At 38.6% G+C, this 18,159-nt stretch overlaps 1 protein-coding gene across 1 annotated transcript in view; it reads left to right on the plus strand.

The window, feature by feature from the left end:
- Nucleotides 1–12,690, plus strand: part of EPHA4 (EPH receptor A4) — a 146,723-nt gene extending 134,033 nt beyond the window's left edge. Inside the window, exons 17-20 of the mRNA XM_023529718.1 lie at nt 1,451–1,644; nt 4,800–4,955; nt 5,292–6,189; nt 10,213–12,690. Coding sequence (XP_023385486.1) covers nt 1,451–1,644; nt 4,800–4,955; nt 5,292–5,406 — 465 coding nt within the window. The 3' untranslated portion in view covers nt 5,407–6,189; nt 10,213–12,690. The remainder of the gene's footprint in view (nt 1–1,450; nt 1,645–4,799; nt 4,956–5,291; nt 6,190–10,212) is intronic.
- The last annotated feature ends 5,469 nt before the right edge of the window (nt 12,691–18,159 follow it).

The raw sequence follows: 18,159 nt of genomic DNA on the forward strand, positions 1-18,159 counted from the left end.
AGAGGACCAAGCTGACCTAATGGAATTGCCAGAAATAAATAGAATAATGTTCAATAAGATAGCATATAGAAGTCGACTTTAGAACTAAATAAATACTAATACGACAAGATGTTGGCAAAAATACGTGGGAGAAAAAGGATCAAAGGGCTTAATAAATCACAAGATGATTGTTAAAGTGCAACAGTGCGCTGGTTAAAGAGACGACGGTCATGCTGGTGCCTAGAAACTGGACTCCGCTGGACTGGACACAGAATATGACCGTGTTCCATTGAAGGCCAAGGGCTGATTAGTAAATAGACTCACCTCAGGGTGAATCCAGTGTGGTCACTGAGATGCCTGCAGCCACTGGTTATTTCACTGGCAGTTATCATTTGTGTAAGGGGCGTGGAAAAGAGAGACTGATTTAAAACAAATAAAACTTTTAAAAATTCCCAAATAAAAAGCAAAAGCACCTCCAGAATCCAATAGCATACCCATAAACAAAGTGTATGAGCAGCCAAGAAATTATGAAGTAATTCCCCTCTTTAAATTTGACATGAGTCATACCATATTGCATTACTGGGATTTATGCCACGAAGAAGGGAGGTTTAGAGAAAAGTTAATAAGAAAAATACTGTAATATCTCTGAAGACAGATTAGAAAAATTAGAATTAGAAGAAAGACTTTTGAATGATTTATGTATGTGTTATTAGTCAGGGAGACCACTGTGGGCAGTGAGACAATTACCGTCTACTATTTAAGTTCTTTCCTTAGATATGTAAGGGTCCCCATTAAAATATACATTTTAAGTAAAAAAAAAAAAATTTGCTAACAGCTTTTTTTTTTTTATCTACTCACACCTTTAATGGGGTCAATTGACAGCCAACTGAGACCAAGACAGAGATACAGAATTTGTATACTGTTATATTTTGGTCTTCCAAAAGTAAAAATGTCTTGGCATGGGGTCGAAGATTATGCTATGTCAGAGAGAAGTAGTTAGTGTCTTCTGGATTGGGAGGATGCAAAGGGAATTCCATTTTGGAGGCAACTATTCATGCTTTCTAGTGAAGGTCTTTAACTCTAGGTTAGAGTCTCTTTTGTTAAGAGTGTTTAGCTGATGCCGGATAGCAAAATGAGGCGGGTCATCGCTGTGTGATTTCTGAAGGTCAGGCCAACACCATGTTGTTGATCTGATTGGGTCAATCACTTTGGAACATGGATGCATCTTCACTTTAGAGTTTCAGTTTGGCCTCATCTGCCATTTGAGAACACCTTGTAGCAATGGCTAGCTTGCCTGTCCTGTTGCCAGTGATACTCAGGTCTAGCTTTGGCTTCTGTAAATGAATCGGAGATGCTCCATTGCTCAAGCTTGCTGACAGCTTGCTGTACAGGGTACTTGCCGATCTGGAGGGTGAACCTCTAACAACAGCTTGCCTGGCAGCTTAACGTACCATTCTGTTTCCTTTGATAGGTGATTAAAGCGATTGAGGAAGGCTACAGGCTACCCCCTCCAATGGACTGCCCCATTGCGCTCCACCAGCTCATGCTAGACTGCTGGCAGAAGGAGAGAAGTGACAGGCCTAAGTTTGGGCAGATTGTCAACATGTTGGACAAACTCATCCGCAACCCCAACAGCTTGAAGAGGACAGGGACTGAGAACTCCAGGTGAGCCACACCTACTTAACAATGATATACAAAAGAATACATTAAAGATGGCAGGTGAGTGGTGACTCACGTTAATTCCTGCCCTTTACTCAGAGGTCACTTCCCAGCTCTCTGCAACCTGGGTGGTTTCTTTCTCAATTAGTGGAGTATTTATGATAGTTCTAGTCACCATTTGGAAGAGCTAAATACCTGTCTGGCCTCAAATAGCAGTAATAAAAACAATTTTTTTTTTAAAAAAAAGAACAAAGAAATAACTAAGGTACTCACTTATAAAGTGTTAATTGTAGCAAGAGATTCATTTGGTTTCAGTTCTTAAAGTTTCTCTTTTCTGAGTCTTTCAAGAGTAGAAGGAAACAGGACCAAGACAGAAAGAAACAGGACCAAGTCACAAAGCATGCAGATGAATGTTTAAGAGGGTTTTAAAAATTAAAGTGATTGAGCTACTTGTGAAAGAGGCAGTTATTATTTCACTGGAAAGAGCAAAATTAAGAAATGTATCAGTCCAGAAAGAAGATAAAGATACTGCAAGTTCTATATTTCAATAGGAACTTTTCTGCATGGAGGCTGAGCTTTATTGGTTTGAGGTTCAGGATACCTATATACAAGCTCCATCAGAAAAGATATAGACCGTCCTTAGCAGTTAAATGATTTCAGAAGACGGGCACAATAAGACCGGGTGACAGGCCTGCACGAGGCGGGGCATCTACTCATCTCCAAATCTGCCCCGTGTCAAAGGTGTTTCTTTCATCTTGACCCTCACTAAAAACAGGAGGACATTTCCCCTAAGATATCCAAGCCCTTTCCGTCTTGGCCAACGCTATGATGTTATCCTCCTGTCTTGCCCTAGAAAACTTAACCTAAAGATCATGGACAAGAAAGACTATACTTATTGTTACAATACATGAAAAAAAGAATTTGGAGCAAATAGCAGCGATGCCTTCTGTTCTCTTTTAGGCTTTCAATTCCCTTAGGATTTGGCCACTGTACAAAGAGCTTACTGATCAAGCTCTTTTGAAACAGCATCGGGCTGAATTTTGCCATTTGGTACCTATGTGACCTAAAAAGAAAAAAATAAAAATCTAATGTTTCTGGGCCAGGTTTTGTTTTTCTGTTCACTGAGAGGGTTAAAATAGATGACTCTAAGTCCTGCTTTCTGTATAGGCAGCTTCTTCTATTCCAATGTAAAGTTCCAGCTTTTACATCTCCAGCTCCAGATCCCACGTGTTTTGTCTGAGGATTCAAAGGCCAGTTCTTGATGCTTCTCCTGCTAGCTTAAACTATTCAGCTACTAATATCGCATATAATATGTGCTTAGCACCGACGTGCAGAACAGATTGAGTTATTGGATACACTTTTTTCAATTCTAGTTTTTTTCTTTACTGATGGTACTTAAACAGCTTTGATGATTATCACTGCTTGTTGATAATGGGGTGCGACGTAACATGATATGATATGAATTTTGCGACTAAGCACAAAATTCAGCAAATGTCATGGTGTTCCACAAAGAGCTCCAGAACAAGCTTGAGACTATCCCTTAGAGTTAATTGATATGGAGTGAAGATATTTTCATCCTAAGGTCATTTTGACCTTCTCAGGAACATTAATGTTGCCTATTAATGTTCTTGGCTTAAAGTTAAGAAGTAAATGCACACTGTTTGGTCGCTATTTAATAATGAATATTTGAATTGGTAAACGTTCAACACTATTGCTTAATATTTGTTATGTACTCAAAATTGGGAGAGGAATTAAATCTTTAGTATTCTTGCCATAAAAATCTGCAGAATTTTATTTGGAAAATTGGATAAAATTGAAACAATGGACATAAAAGAAAGGTTACAAAGGCAAGGTATTATTTGGGGACAAAACTAATTGATAAAATAAGTCTTTGTTAAAATATTTATATAAAAAAGTAATGCAAATGAAAATAACAGGTAAAAATTAAAATGAAAAAAATGGAATTGGATTAATTCCGTAGTGTTGAAAATGAATCAAGGCATTATATTGACTTTTGTTTTTACAAGAAAAGAATTGTTTTTTGCTTGAAATTCAGTAGTGATGGTATACTTCTGATTTAAACGTGTGTATTCAAGTAACATAGTTTCAGGATGAAAATCAGGTCAAAATGTTAAGGTAAACCTCACTCCATAATTTCTAAAGAAAAGTAAACTTAAAAAAAATATAACTTAAGTAGTAGTGATGCTATACAGGTGATTTTAATAAGGGTGACAAAAAATACCCTGTTGATATCTACCTGTGATTATTAGGTATTTTGATGATAAGATGCCTATAATTCTTTTACTAAATATTTTCCATTAATAGGTGATTTATTACTTATCTATATTATGAAGAATGGCAGAATTCCTGCTTTGAACTATCGTCACTCTTAACAATGCCCTAATATAAAACACCTGGCCTGAGAAATGCGTAAACTAATAAATAAGTTAATAAGAAGTGCTCAGATTTTGTTGAAATGATTAGTTAGGAGCCCCAGCAAGGGAATACGAGAAGCACATTCCACAGTCCAAACAGTGATCAAAGTGGCCATTCTTCCTGCCAGTCTTGGCACACGTGCTGGTCAGGCATGGGTTGATTAAAGAGGGGATTAACTCCCTGCTGTCCCAGACTTGTTCGAATGCACTGAGACTGCCTGCAAAGCTGGCTGGAAGCACGCTGGACTTGAACTCTTGCTGCTTTCTCCTTTTCCGTCAAGTCTGGCAGGGTGCAAGCTCACAGTTTTCCTTACTCATACTTCACTAGGGTTTCCATAGTTGCTGAACTAAATTCTGTGCCATTCAGTGCTGGCAGGGACTGGAATCTTTCTGCAAAGACTGAATCAATTTCAGCCACGAGGGCTCCCCCAGTCTTTACCCCAGGCTAGGGTGTTTAAAAGAACTGCTATGATCACTAATGCACTAAGAAGTTCACAAATGCCGGACATGAAATTAAGAACGAACAGGATGACAGATATATGCTTTAGAAGCTTTGCGAAATTAGGGGAGAAAAAAAAATCACATGATGACATTTGATGATGGTTATTCCATCTAAAGCCTGTGCTGGTGTTTCAGTTTCTCTTGCCTGTCTCAGGCGATCTATAGTTCTCTGAGTCTTGCTGTCTCGCTGATAATTCTGTCTACACTTACTTGTTCCATTTCCAGACCCAATACTGCCTTGTTGGATCCAAGCTCCCCTGAATTCTCTGCCGTGGTATCTGTGGGCGACTGGCTTCAGGCCATTAAAATGGACCGGTATAAGGATAATTTCACAGCTGCTGGTTATACCACACTAGAGGCTGTAGTGCACATGAACCAGGAGTAAGTACTCAGCGATGTAACACGAAAGGGTAAATCTAGATTTAATAGTATTTTCCTTTTTTGCTTTGAGCTGCATAATCATCCTACCCATTAAAAAAAAAAAAAAAGCAAACTGGAATGCCTTTCATTTTAATTGAGTATAATTTTACACAGCCTCTATAAAGCACCTACATTGTTGCATTAAATTGCTTAATTAAACATTTTAATACACCTGCCTTGTTGTGCTGTATGAATTGTGGCTGATTCAAACGTGTGTCTGCATGAAGCCCGAGAAAGAGATTCTCAGCTCTCCTAATGTTTTCTCTTTCTCTCTCTTTTTTCCCCCCTTATATACAGTGACCTGGCACGAATCGGCATCACAGCGGTCACACACCAGAATAAGATTTTGAGCAGTGTCCAGGCAATGAGAACCCAAATGCAGCAGATACATGGCAGAATGGTTCCTGTCTGAGCCAGTACTGAATGAACTCAAAACTCTTGAAATTAGTTTACCTCATCCATGCACTTTAATTGAAGAACTGCACTTTTTTTACTTCGTCTTCGCCCTCTGAAATTAAAAAAACAAAAACAAAACATATATATATATATATCTGCAGCGTTGCTTGGTGTACAGATTGCTGAAACTGTGGAGCTTACAGAAATGACCACTGTCATTCGAATTAAACCTGGAACAAATTGTTTCTCAGAAGTACTCCCATAATCGTCAGTTTGTAAAATACATGTACCTGTATAAATAGGACACCACCTCCGAGTTTTGATGCTGTATTTGCTGCCGGACACTGAGCTTGTCTGAGACATCCTTGATCCTCTCTCCACCTGGAATTACAACCATAGTATTTTGTTTGTGACATAAATCGCAGTCATCCTTCTTTCGCTGGAATGAAGACCGTGCCCAGAAACGTTTTTGAAGGACTCGGTTGTAGCTTTTAAGGCTTGATTGGTACTGTAGGGAAAAACCTTCGGTGCCGGTGGATTATGATGGCATGAAGGGCTGGAAAAAAAAGGAAAGTGGATTTAAAATAATGATAATAATAATATTAAAACCCAAACACCATACCCCGTAACTGGACAAATGAAGTCTGTTTCTTTGGGCATGAGGCTGTGCCATGTAAAGGCTTATCTGGAACTCTATGAACTTATCGTCGCTACCTTATGTGGATAGTGGACTCTGACAATCTTGAATAAAGAACTTTTACACTTCTCTGCTTTAAAGAAGCAAACACAAATCTCCAAGGTAAGGCAAAAGAACCAACAATGAATCTTCCTCTAAGGAAAACTTTAAAAAAATTAAAAAAAAAAAACTGATCATACTTGAAACATTGAGCAGTAAACATTTTTTCATGTCTATCAGGTAGTTTGGGGTTTTTTCCAAGACTTCAGTCCTCTCTTGACAATTGGGAGTAGAGACCAAAATGAAGATGGCTTCTCTATTGTTCTTCCAGGAAAAAGTGAAGTAAAAACTACACACAGTGAGGTTTGAGAGGCAGGACCACTGCAGCCTGTGCTTTCTCTTACACGAGGTTCCTCTTGCCCTTTGCTGCCTTTCATTAATGACATAGATATTTATTGAACATCTTCTTGGTGTCAGATAGTAAACTTCAGCATCGCTGGGTCATGTACGTGCCCCGTTCCTTGGAGAGTTTGCTTTAGTTGAAAAGTACTCGAGGGTCTATTTCATTAGTCTCATTGTATGTCCTGCTCCAAACAGTATCAGCCAGGGAGGATTTACCTAGATATCCATGGTGAGACTTGGAATTCACCTTGACCTTTTCATTATCAAAAAGCAACCTACTAAAAAACAATGCTTTTTGCCCATTAACCTTAAGATGCTTCTATTGTAATCCTGGAACTCACTTCTTAAAACATGTAAAATAAATGGCTTTGTTCATTTTTAGAAGCCGAGGGCCTAACTTTTTTGACTAGACAAATTTTAACTTTTTTAACTTTTAAACAACAACTTGGCTGATTTTAATGACCTTCTCTCCCTCTCGCCCCTTTGGTTTTATCCTGAAAGCTGTTTCATATAAAGCAAGGAATGTTAAATGCGATGCTGTCAAATCATGACAGTTTAGTAAAAACCTTTTGCAACATTAGCTATAAAAGCTTTTCTGTTTAGAAAGAATGTGAAATTTGTATTTTAAACTGCTCCAACAATTTTTGTTTTGTCACCACTTTTGCTAAAGTCTAAGAGCTCTAGATATTCATGTTAAAAGTTGATAAATGTAGGTTATTTTCATGTTTTTTTTTTATTTTGCTTGATGCTTGCGTTTAAAAAAAGTTTATAATTTCTTTTTCTTTCAGCAAAGCTGTGGAGAATTTTATTTCCAATCTCCACAGACTAATTCAAATAAGATAGCATTATGACATGGCCTTATAAGTAAAAAGAGAATGTTACCTCACGTGCATTGAATAATGAAAAGTTTTGCTTTCTTAAAGTCAACAACTGAAAACGTGAGGTATTTTTCTAAACATCGAATATATTCACTGTAGAACATTTCAAAAGAGATTATGTCAAATCTAAGATATCCTAAACAAGCTAATGCTGTGTACTACGCTGTTACTTCTCAGCAGGTATCTCTGTAAATGAAATAATCAGGCAAGGGTTGAAAGGTGGTGGAATATGAAACCTTCATTCAAGGGTTGATCTGAATCTTAGTTTTAACACATTCATGAGTTAGAGTGCAGGCCAATGGAAAAGCCAAAAACAAACAAACAAACAAAGACTTTCCAAATGTCTAAAATAATATCTAGTAGCAGTAAGAGTGTTAACGCCACTGCTTCCGTGAAGTTAGATATTTTAGAAGAGCCAGGCGAGTACAATGGGAATCCTGTATCGTTTCCTAGGGCGTGGCCCAGACGTAGCATCCGGGCAGCTATGGCTTCTAAAGCCAACTGAGATGTTGACACTGGGAAGTTCACCCCAATTTTTTTTTTAAATAACTCCATTTTTCCAACTGTAAATGAAAGATAATAATACTGTGATGACAATGCCTTTCCTAACACATGGCGTAAGTGTGTGTGAAATGCTCTTATATAGGACACACTGAACATCCCATAAGAGACATGTATTCTTCCTCCAAGGTTTCCCAAATATTATTCATCCAGCTTTCAGTCGTGAATCCAAATGTTTTATCGCAACATGTAAAAGTGAGGCGAAATGAAGTTCGATGGTAGGGAGCCGTGCCGATGAAACTTCTTTACTTTATATGAATTTATGAGGATTTGGGGGTAATGAGTATCTGTACAAACAGTGGTAGAACTATCAAAATACTCCCATATTATTTAGCCTTGAAATTCATGAAATAGTTATTTTATAATTGGGAAGAGTGAAATGCACTAGTAAGACACCATTGCAATGAAAGGACACTTTGATGTCTTCATGACGGACTCAAAGGAACAATGCTTTGTTTATTTAATCATGATGAAAGTCACATTTTTTACCGATGAGCCCACATAGACCACGTGCTTTGTCTGTTCTATGTTCCAGTAATTCCCCATGATAAAGGAGTTGCCTGAATTCAAAGGAGAAAAGAAGGTTTATTTTTCTTCACTCTTATTCTGATATCTTCACATTCCCACACTTCTCGCTTCAAACATCTGATCCTTTTGACATTCCTGCTGAGTCCCCAAGAAACCCACTTAATATTACAAATATATTTATATAATATATATTCGTATGCAGGCGTTGGGAAGAAGGGGGTTGGCAGGCTGAAAGGGGACATATGTGTTTTTGAGACTACTCTTTCTCCTCTAAGAATGGAATTCTAGTAGCAAAAGAAAATCACCTTCAAAAAGTTTGCATATCCATATGGTGTTGGTTGTACTCCATCAGAATGTCAAGGTCATATTCATGGTCTCCTTTTCTTTCGTATAAATACACGTCTGCCTGATGAATCCCTGCACATTCAGGTTTCCAAAACTACGTTTGATACACCTACTGATTTCCAGAGAAGAAACAGTTGGAAAAATAGATCTGATCCTTTTCTTTCATTTTTTCATAATTGTCAGAATGAATGGTATTGACAAGTGGCCTCTTGAAGACCTTGCTAGTTCCACCCTTACTCACATTTATAATTTTAAATTGCTTAAGAAGTAATTTCAATCTGGCTATTTTATAAGGAAACTTTATTTATTTCTCTCCAAATAGAGTAAAGTATTTTCTACAAGTTTAAATAATGGTCATCTACATCAAAGAAACTAAATTTATTTATCTCCCTCACACAATCAATAAACACATATAAGCAAATAAATAGATGGTTTAATACAATAAGCAAAATTGTCTGTAAAGATGCACTTTGGTCTTAATCCTTGCTCTACACTTGAGGCCACCAACTGTCAAATGTGGTGTGGGAGATACAGTCCAAGAAGCAATCTCGATAGTCATCTGTCACTTCTTTTGGCTTGAGTTGATTGACAAACGAGGAGCCCTCATGATTTCATTGCATTGGGCCAGCCTCGGTGGATTCTAGACTGATGGGGCATCCGTGGTGGATTAGTTCTTGGTGGGCTCAGTTCCTTGGGACCACTTCCACTGTGCTCATGGCCCCAGGTTCTCTTTCTCTGCCTGTTACAGGCAGAGTGTGTTGCTCCTTTACTAATTAGATAATCCCATTCTTTTGAAGTTACTTTCTTTTTAAGAAAAACATCTAATACTTTTAGTTTCTTAGTTTGCATTTTTTCAGTCATATTGTTGACTCTTGGTAGATTGTAATGTTTCGAGATTTGTTTCTGAGATACGCAGTTTCCCTCACTGGGAAGAAGAGATGCTTGTATCTGGGCTTCCACAGTAGTATTATTTGCCTTTCACCACCTTTCACAAACTCTGAGCCCTTCCCCTCTCACACGACTGCACCGTGACAAGTCAGCATTTTTATTTCAAAGAGAGGCTGCTCGCACACTGCTGTAGACTCAGACTGCGTGGGGTTCTAATCCTAGTTTTGCCACTTCAGAATTTATGACCATGAGCAGGTAGCTTAGCTTCTCTATGCATCAGTGTCGTCATCCGTGTAATAGGAATCCGAATAGCACTTTCCTCAGAGTAATTATAGTTAAGCTGCCGATGCACGTTATTTTTTGGTTGTTATAGTTGTCATTTTTCAGAGGAGCAAAATAAGAATTCATGATTACCCTCCTGAACTACTTCTTACTGAGCCCTACCCACTTCTGTGGACGTGTATTCTTTCTTGCAATATTGGTTGACAACTGGCTGGGGATGTTGGCTGATGTTTTGTCTACAGTCTTGTTCTTTTCTCTACAGGGAGTAGATTCTGCTATCTTGGCCTCGCAGCCCTTCCTGTTGATTACAAAGCCCACGGAAGAAAACAGAACACACCCTCCTCGGTTCTTTCTAAATGTGTTTCTTCTGCTTCTACTGCGCCAGTTCTGGAGCAAAGACACTGATGAAACAGCATCTGCACCTGAAAAGGATAAATGTGCGACTTGTAGATCCCCTTGCCCAGTGAAAGAAACAGCAAGCATTCAAGGTTCAGCATCTGTTCTCCGGTTGCACTGAGGAATGTACTGTCTCGAAGCACCAGCTCTGCAGAACCTTGTTCCCGAACTCCTCGTGGCTTTATTTATATGTATTTCCATACTTCATTCTTGTGTGTCACTGCTGCATTGGTGTGACAGCAAGTGACCAAAGGCTACAGGTTTTCCTATGGACACCGGGTCAGGTGCCACCACACAAAACAAAGCCAGTTCCCATGAGCTGCCTATGATATGCATTGCTGAAGTAACGTTTTACCCAGGGTGTGCCATTGCAGTGATATAAATATATTTTTTTCCTAGACTAAATATGAGCTGACTCTCTGTTTTGATGTGTGTACATAGGTGTGAGCGTGTGTGTACACATGTGTATGTGTGTGTGCGTGTATAACCTCATGCTTAGAACTGCCTGTGTCTGTTGTGGAATGCGACACGTGGAGCGTTCTGGTTTTCCACCAGTTCTGAGATGAAGAGCCACACGAGATGGCGGGCCTGGAGGCCATGCTCATCCCCTCGGAAAGACAACCGGAAATGTTAAAACGTCCTGTGTTTTGTAGCTGCCAAACTAACCTTAATGAGTATTTCTACAGCTTTGGGCAGAGGCATTTTCACCTTAACGGTGGAGTAATTTTACAATATAAACCTGTTCAAGTGATAACCCACCATCAAAGTCACAACTTCTGATTGAACTCCTCATCTGAATCACCAGTTCCTTGACGGAGAGAGAGAAGGGGATAGAATTTGTCTGGTAACCCCAAATGGAATACAAGTAGCCTTCGTTTTCCTGAATAAATGGACTTGTTGAATGAGAACAAATATATGCAATTCATATACTTTTGGAGATGAGCGTAGACATGTGTGTCAGCTTTGAGATGATATGTCCTGGATTAATACTTTGTCTCCCAATGTCACAGAAAAATACATGCCAGTGACTCTTGAGGTTAGCATAGTTGAGATTAAATGGCCTCAAGCAATTTCAGGTTCCCAATTACATAGAAAGTTCTACAGTTAATATACAGCTAACACTGATGGCCCTCAAAAGTGCGTCAGCCCACTAAAATCTGAGGTCCACTAGAACCTGAAGGTTCTGTTTTGATATGATGTGCATACCAAACTCCAGCCAACATACTGCCGTGTTTCATAATCTGAGTGGCTGCCTTGTTTATTCTAAGCTATGGCTGCAGAAACTGTGGTCATTTATATAAGCTATAACATCAAATCAGGGAAAAATGGGAAACAAGATTCTGAACCCTATGTTGTTGAATAAGTAAAGAAAATCATCGGTAAATATTTATTGCATTCTGACAGGGTGTATGGCATTGTATTCTCATAACTATGCCAGAGTGACAAAGTTAATTCACCCCTTTTTGGGGACTTTAATATATTTTTAAAGGGATGTGCCTATGCATTGATGCCTGAAAAATATGTATAAAGAAATGATGTCGAATCTCTGAGCAGGTCACCCTTCCGCAGAGGTAAGGGCAAGAGGCTAACGTCACGGGCTGGGTCTAACCCCACGAGTGAGTCTTGGCCTAGTGAGCTCAGATCTTCCATTAGGAAGCATTAAGCTGATCTCGTGCACCAAATCAAGTAGCTTCACCATGTGTCCACTGGCCCCAAATTATTTTTAACGATATTATGAATAAAATGTTCTGGTGTGTTTTAAGAAGTTATTTTAAAGAAAGGTTGTGCTCACTACACTGCTGGTGTGTGTGTTTTAAGACCTCTCGTATTCAATCTGTGAAGGATATGTGTATTAATCCATACACGCTTTAGCCTCAATATTTGTCTGAAGACACTTAAATTCTGACCAGTAAAGGAAAGTTCTAGAAGCAATATTTTCACTTATTTAACATTCTCCAAACAACATCAGACATTGATACACACTGAAGAGTGCATTTATTTTTTTTATCACTCCAAGTATGTTGGAATATGCAAGGACTGTGGTTAAAATTAGAATGTATAAGACATATTATAATTTAGTTCATACTGAAAAAGAAATTAACAGAAAATTGCTTGGTTCATACCTGTTCTGAAATTTGAACGATCTCTTAAGTTAGACATAGATTTTCTATTTTGTTTTAATTTTGTCAAGGTATATTTCTTCCCTTCATGAAACTTAGGTACACATAACTTATGTCATTTATTTATGGTCTTTTATACCTAGTTTGTAAAATTGTAAAATAGCAAACTAAATGCAAAGAGTTTGCATTTGAAAATAATAAAGTAGTTGCCATATACAAACCTGGAATCTAGTTGCGTCTTCAATAATGTTTGCCATATATATAGATGTTTTAAATTAATTAATTGGTGGTTGTCATCTGGTTAAAACACAAAATCTTGCATTGTAATTGAGTGTACTTATTTAGAAGATAAAGAGCGTTGACTTCTAAGTGGTTTTCACCCTTGAGAACAACGCGTTAGCAAATGCAGCTTAGATTCTTTGAAGTCCTATATCCCATTGTAACTAAGACTGAACCTTGGTTGGGATTCAGGCTCCACCTCTTACTGATCATTCAGTCTAGGGCAAGTTTCTTAACGTCCCTGTTTCCATTTTCTTGTTTTTGTAGAATGATGATTACAATGCCGAGAGCTTTTAGAAAGACTAAATATATTAAAACATTAGCACAGTGTCTGACTTCTAGCCAGAACTCAACAAATAGTACCTATTCTCAAGACCCTTTTTGATGAGAAGACACTAATATCCCCAGTTCTATACCTTCTTAAACATCTGAGTCAAGTGACCAGCTAGCCATCCTTACTACTGGCTTTTTATCCAAGATCCTTGGATTCTTAGGATACATTGGAACTACAAGGAGTCCAAGGGAGGCACTAAAACATCGTGCAAATGTTAATGATTATATATATGTATGTGTATGTGTGTTTTGATGGGGAGAAAGATCATAAATTTCATTGAATTTCAAATTGGTGTGGGGTACAAAAATATTAAGGGCCACGACTTAAGGAAGAGACACGATACTATTTCATTAAATAAACTATCAATTGATTAAGACCCTGTTAATTGAAAATGAGGTTCAAGACTTACTGTAGTGCATTAACTGAAGCCCTGAAGAGCAGTTGGCTTCAGAGTATGGGGGCGGGCTATTCAGTGCTACCAGCGGGGTCTCGAAATGAAAAGAATTAGGTTTATTTTGGTTTATTATTTTTACTTTAAAACACTTCTCTAGAATCAACTATATCAATATATAGAATAGTTGACAACATGTTTGTGATTTGAAAGAGACTAGGCTCGATATTTTTTCTACCGCTGTTTAACAAGATAGAAAGTCAACTGTATTACTCAGGATTCTCCAGAGAAGCAGAACCAATAGGAAGTATATCTATCTCTTTATATGGAGATATAGGCATATAGATATATACGGGGAGGCTTTTTATGAGAAGTTGACTCTCACGATTATGGAGGCTGAGAAGTCTCATGATCTCTTCCTGCCTGGAGACACAGGAAAGCCAGTGCAAGTCCAAAGATATGAGAACTAATCCAGCAATGGCATAAATTGTAGTCCCAGGGCAGGAAAAGATGATGAGATGTCCCAGCTCAGCAGGGAGGAAGTAAAAAAAACCTTATGGATGCAGTGGACTTCTACAGGAAGCGTTCCCCGACCTCCCCTAAGTGAATGGCATTCCAGGTACTTGTGGTAGAGACTGGATAGCTTCTCGACAGTTTTAGTTCCTCTACATTTCCCAGCCTCCACACCATGAGGTCAGGCCCATGTAATTGGGTTCTGGCCAGTGAGATAAAGGAGGTATAAGACCTTTCCAAGCCTGGCCATAAAGCCTTCGACACAATCATCCACTTTCTCTTCCCCTTACGTGGTGGCCTTGGAAGTCACACACTGATCATGGCAGGCTCACAGAAAGGAAGGAGCTTGGATCCCTGAGTCACTGCTTTGGAAAGTTGCCAGAAGATACTCTGGATCTTTATCAGGCTGTGATGTGAGCTAGAAATAAACCTTTAGTGTGTTATAAATACTGAGAATATGGAGTCATTTATTACAGAAGCTAAAAAAGAGAATTTCTCCTTCCTCCGCCTGCGGTTCTATCTAGGCCTTTAACATACTGGATGACGCCCACCCACACTGGGGAGGGCAATGTGCTGAGCCCACTGTTCCAGTTTGATGGTGATGCTGCAGGCCATAGTTAACTGGCAAATATGCCAGTGCATTCTTCAAAAACACCGCTTGCCTATTCTGTTGCCAGGTGGCTTACTTTTTTTTGTTTTTTTTTTAGGCGAGGCAACCTTTGGTTGACCTCACATATTACAAGAACCTTGTCAGTTTACAATCCTTTATTTTTTATTTTTTACACCTACAGCACCTGGTCTTCCTAGGTGATCTCCCATCTAAGTGCTAACCAGGCCCGACCCTGCTTAGCTTCCAAGATCAGGCAGGATTGGGCTTGTTGTGCCAGGTGGTTTACTTTTGACCAAGTTGTCTTGTGGATTATTTTTGTTAAGCTTTAGTGAAACAAACTATAATGTAAGTACAATATTCATCTTATGCACTGTGTTTTCTGAGAATTAATTTCCAAAGTCTACTTTTCACTAACAGTAGAATATGATCTATTTTCACTAAGATACCATCATCCGATATAGAGCGAGGGAAGAAGTAGTAATTTTCTTTAATTATCATGGATGTCTTCTAAGCCTAAAAGCTGTGGACAGCACTTCTCAAATGCCATTCTTTGTTCTGATGACAGCCTGTGACAAGGAGAGGCTAGTCATTAACAAAACAAAAATGAAAGATGGGTCCAAAGACAAGAAAAATGAACTGAAGTAGAGTTAGAGGTAATAAAATACACAGAGTTAATGTGAAACCTGCCTTGGCTACTCACAACCTCTGCGACCGTAGGCAAATCACTTAACCCCCTGAAACTTGGTTTATTCATCTCTAAAATGGGAGTATGGATTGCCTTTCTACAGAGCTGCAAACACAGATGTTCACATGGGCCAGTTAAGCCATGCGAATGAGTGGTACTGTCCAAATGTAACACAAGAGAGTGGATAAGCATTTAGATAAAACATTAGACTGATAAGATGTTCATGAGTATTAGACAGTGATAGTAGTTTGGGGACATGAGTTCTTTGGCCACGTAAGATTAAAAAATAGTGATGCATTCCACTATTCTCTTTCAGAGATTCTTAAAAAACGCCAGTATAGTAAAGTCTGTGAAAAATCCTGTAATGAAGACAACTGATTTCACTTGTTGAACCTAGCATTTTCCAGATATACTTGAAGAAGAAACTCTCTCAACACCTCCACGCAATGAAAGTTCTGCAACACAATCTGGATGTCTATCCTTTGGGGTGTCAAATAAGAAAACTGAAGGAGAGAGAGGCAGACAGTTGCACCCTATGTTGCACAACTTTTCGCTCAAGTCCCCTGACTCCTAGACATAATGCACGTACCTCCACACCCCAAAGCACATTCCAAGTACAGCAGGTCCTCAAATAACGTTTCATTCAACATTATTTCATGATAATGTTGGTGAGGAAAAAAAATTTGACTCCCAACTGGGACCAATGATGTGCACGTGAGATAAATCGCATGCCTAAATTGTCCCAGTCAGAGTGAGTATGAGTGTGTGTGTGAGTAGTTCTGTGATAGAAGGGTGTCCTGTCCAGATGAGTTTCCGCCTTGCATCCTGAGGTGCCAGGATACCCCCCGGGCATCCTCTACTATGAGCTGGAATAAGCAGGTTGGAAAATCATTATCTTATTTGTTTTCATTCATCTTTCTTAAATGTAAGTATAGCTCACATTTATTTCAGTGTTTAATATTATGTGTTTGGGTTTTTACTTAGAAGTTTGGTGATATCTTTTGTGACCAGAAATACGCCATAGAAACTCACCTCTTATTTATATCAATTAGCCTGTGATAACATTGGTTCCACTATATGTCATTTCATTTCAAGTCACAGTTTCCAAGGTCCTATCAATGATGTTAAGTGAGGACTTACTGTACTTATCTAGTTTCACAGCTGCTTGGAGATTTGCGTTCTCTCCACCGTGGTCTAGTGCCTTCGGTACTGGTTGAGGATAGAGCACGCGAGGTGAGAATGAGTTGGAGAGATTATGCTACTGGGGAGTATGACTATCTCTCAAGTCCTGATTTTAGAGCACCTATAGGTTTTAATCATGAAACGAAGCATGTGAGCCAAAGTCACGACCTGAGCTAAGATGTCTGAATTCTTCTAGTAAGAGTAAAGAGTAAAATGGATTTGGACGATGAAAAAATGTATGGTACCCTTACATCAACAACATAATTAAGATGTGGAGCAATAATGTGGGCTTTGGCCTCAGTTATTTTACCCTTTCCTTTTGGAGGAAGTGCCTTGAGCCATCGACTACTCCCAGCTGAATGGGTAATAGACCTCTGACATATCCTGTTTCTGGCAATTGCCCTGGACATAATTCTTTGTTTACAGCACTGCTGTAGAAAACTTGATGAATACTTAGAAGAAAATAGAATTAGGACCTGAGGACCTAGTTAAAATCAACTTAGTAGAACATAGACATTGCTTTGTGTAGAGTTGGAAAATATAGCCATGAGAGACAGTAACTTCAATGTACACCCGGAGAAACTATATATTCTACACATATTATGTAAAAGGCAATTATGGCCTAGTAATCTGCAGTGTATCACTACCTAGCAATCAGATTGACGTGTTCTAATGAGACCCATGTTGTTTGTAATCAGACTGGTATTGCTTATTCAGATCTCTATTCCACAAGATGCACTTTTAAATGGCTCAGATTGCACCAGATGCTATAAGAAATAGTGTTCCATTTTATTTCATTACCAGCATTTTTCCCTCTTCCAATTAGCATAATTTAAAATCAGCCAGAGGCAAATGTGAGGGGCTTAAAAGTTGCAAAGAAGTTCAAGAAATACTTGATAGAAAAAGACAAGAAGACACACATGCACAATAACTTTTTATATGGGCGAGGAAACATTACAATTAATAGAGATCTTTAAATTGCTCGGAATTTATTTCTGTGACTTATTGAAATATTAGAAGCTCTCAAGGGGCTAATTGCCCTGTAGTTCCTTTTTGTTTATACATTATCTAGTGGATGACATAATAAAACCACCACCTCATTTACCATTCAGTTAAGGTTTAATTGAATTCATCTTTTTCCTCCTCGAAATAGCCGTGAACTTAAGAATCAAAGCAAATGATCATTGTAAAATGAGAAGATCCTTATAAGTTGCCTCTTTATAACTTAGGTCCTGGCTGTTTATAAAATATCTGAAGTTAAAGTCTGAGCTGACACAATATACATTTTTCCCTGATGTAATTTGCCATGATGCCAGAAACGGGACTTGATTTTAAAATGAGGATTGGCATCTGATATCGAGACTAATTTGCCAATGATTCACCTCCCCAGTATCTTTGCATCATCCTCTCAGTAAGCTATAAACTCCCCCGGCTGTATTTTAGGCTTTTGCTGATAGTTCACCCAGCACTCACTCTCCCTTGACCCAGCACTCACTCTCCCTTGGTTCTCTTCCTAATAGCAACTAACAGATTTTAATTGAGGATCCATGTTCTCTCTTTATGTCATTTGAGCGGAACTGACCATACCCAGCTATAGTTACTCTAATGGAAAACCTTTGACATGCAATGACTACTTCAGAGGAGGTCCAATCAGAGTGAAATTTGAGACTTCTTTTCCATAACGTAGGAGGCAATCTTT

The sequence above is a fragment of the Pteropus vampyrus genome, unplaced genomic scaffold (genome assembly GCF_000151845.1).
Source record: "Pteropus vampyrus isolate Shadow unplaced genomic scaffold, Pvam_2.0 Scaffold42, whole genome shotgun sequence".
Lineage (NCBI taxonomy): Eukaryota > Metazoa > Chordata > Mammalia > Chiroptera > Pteropodidae > Pteropus > Pteropus vampyrus.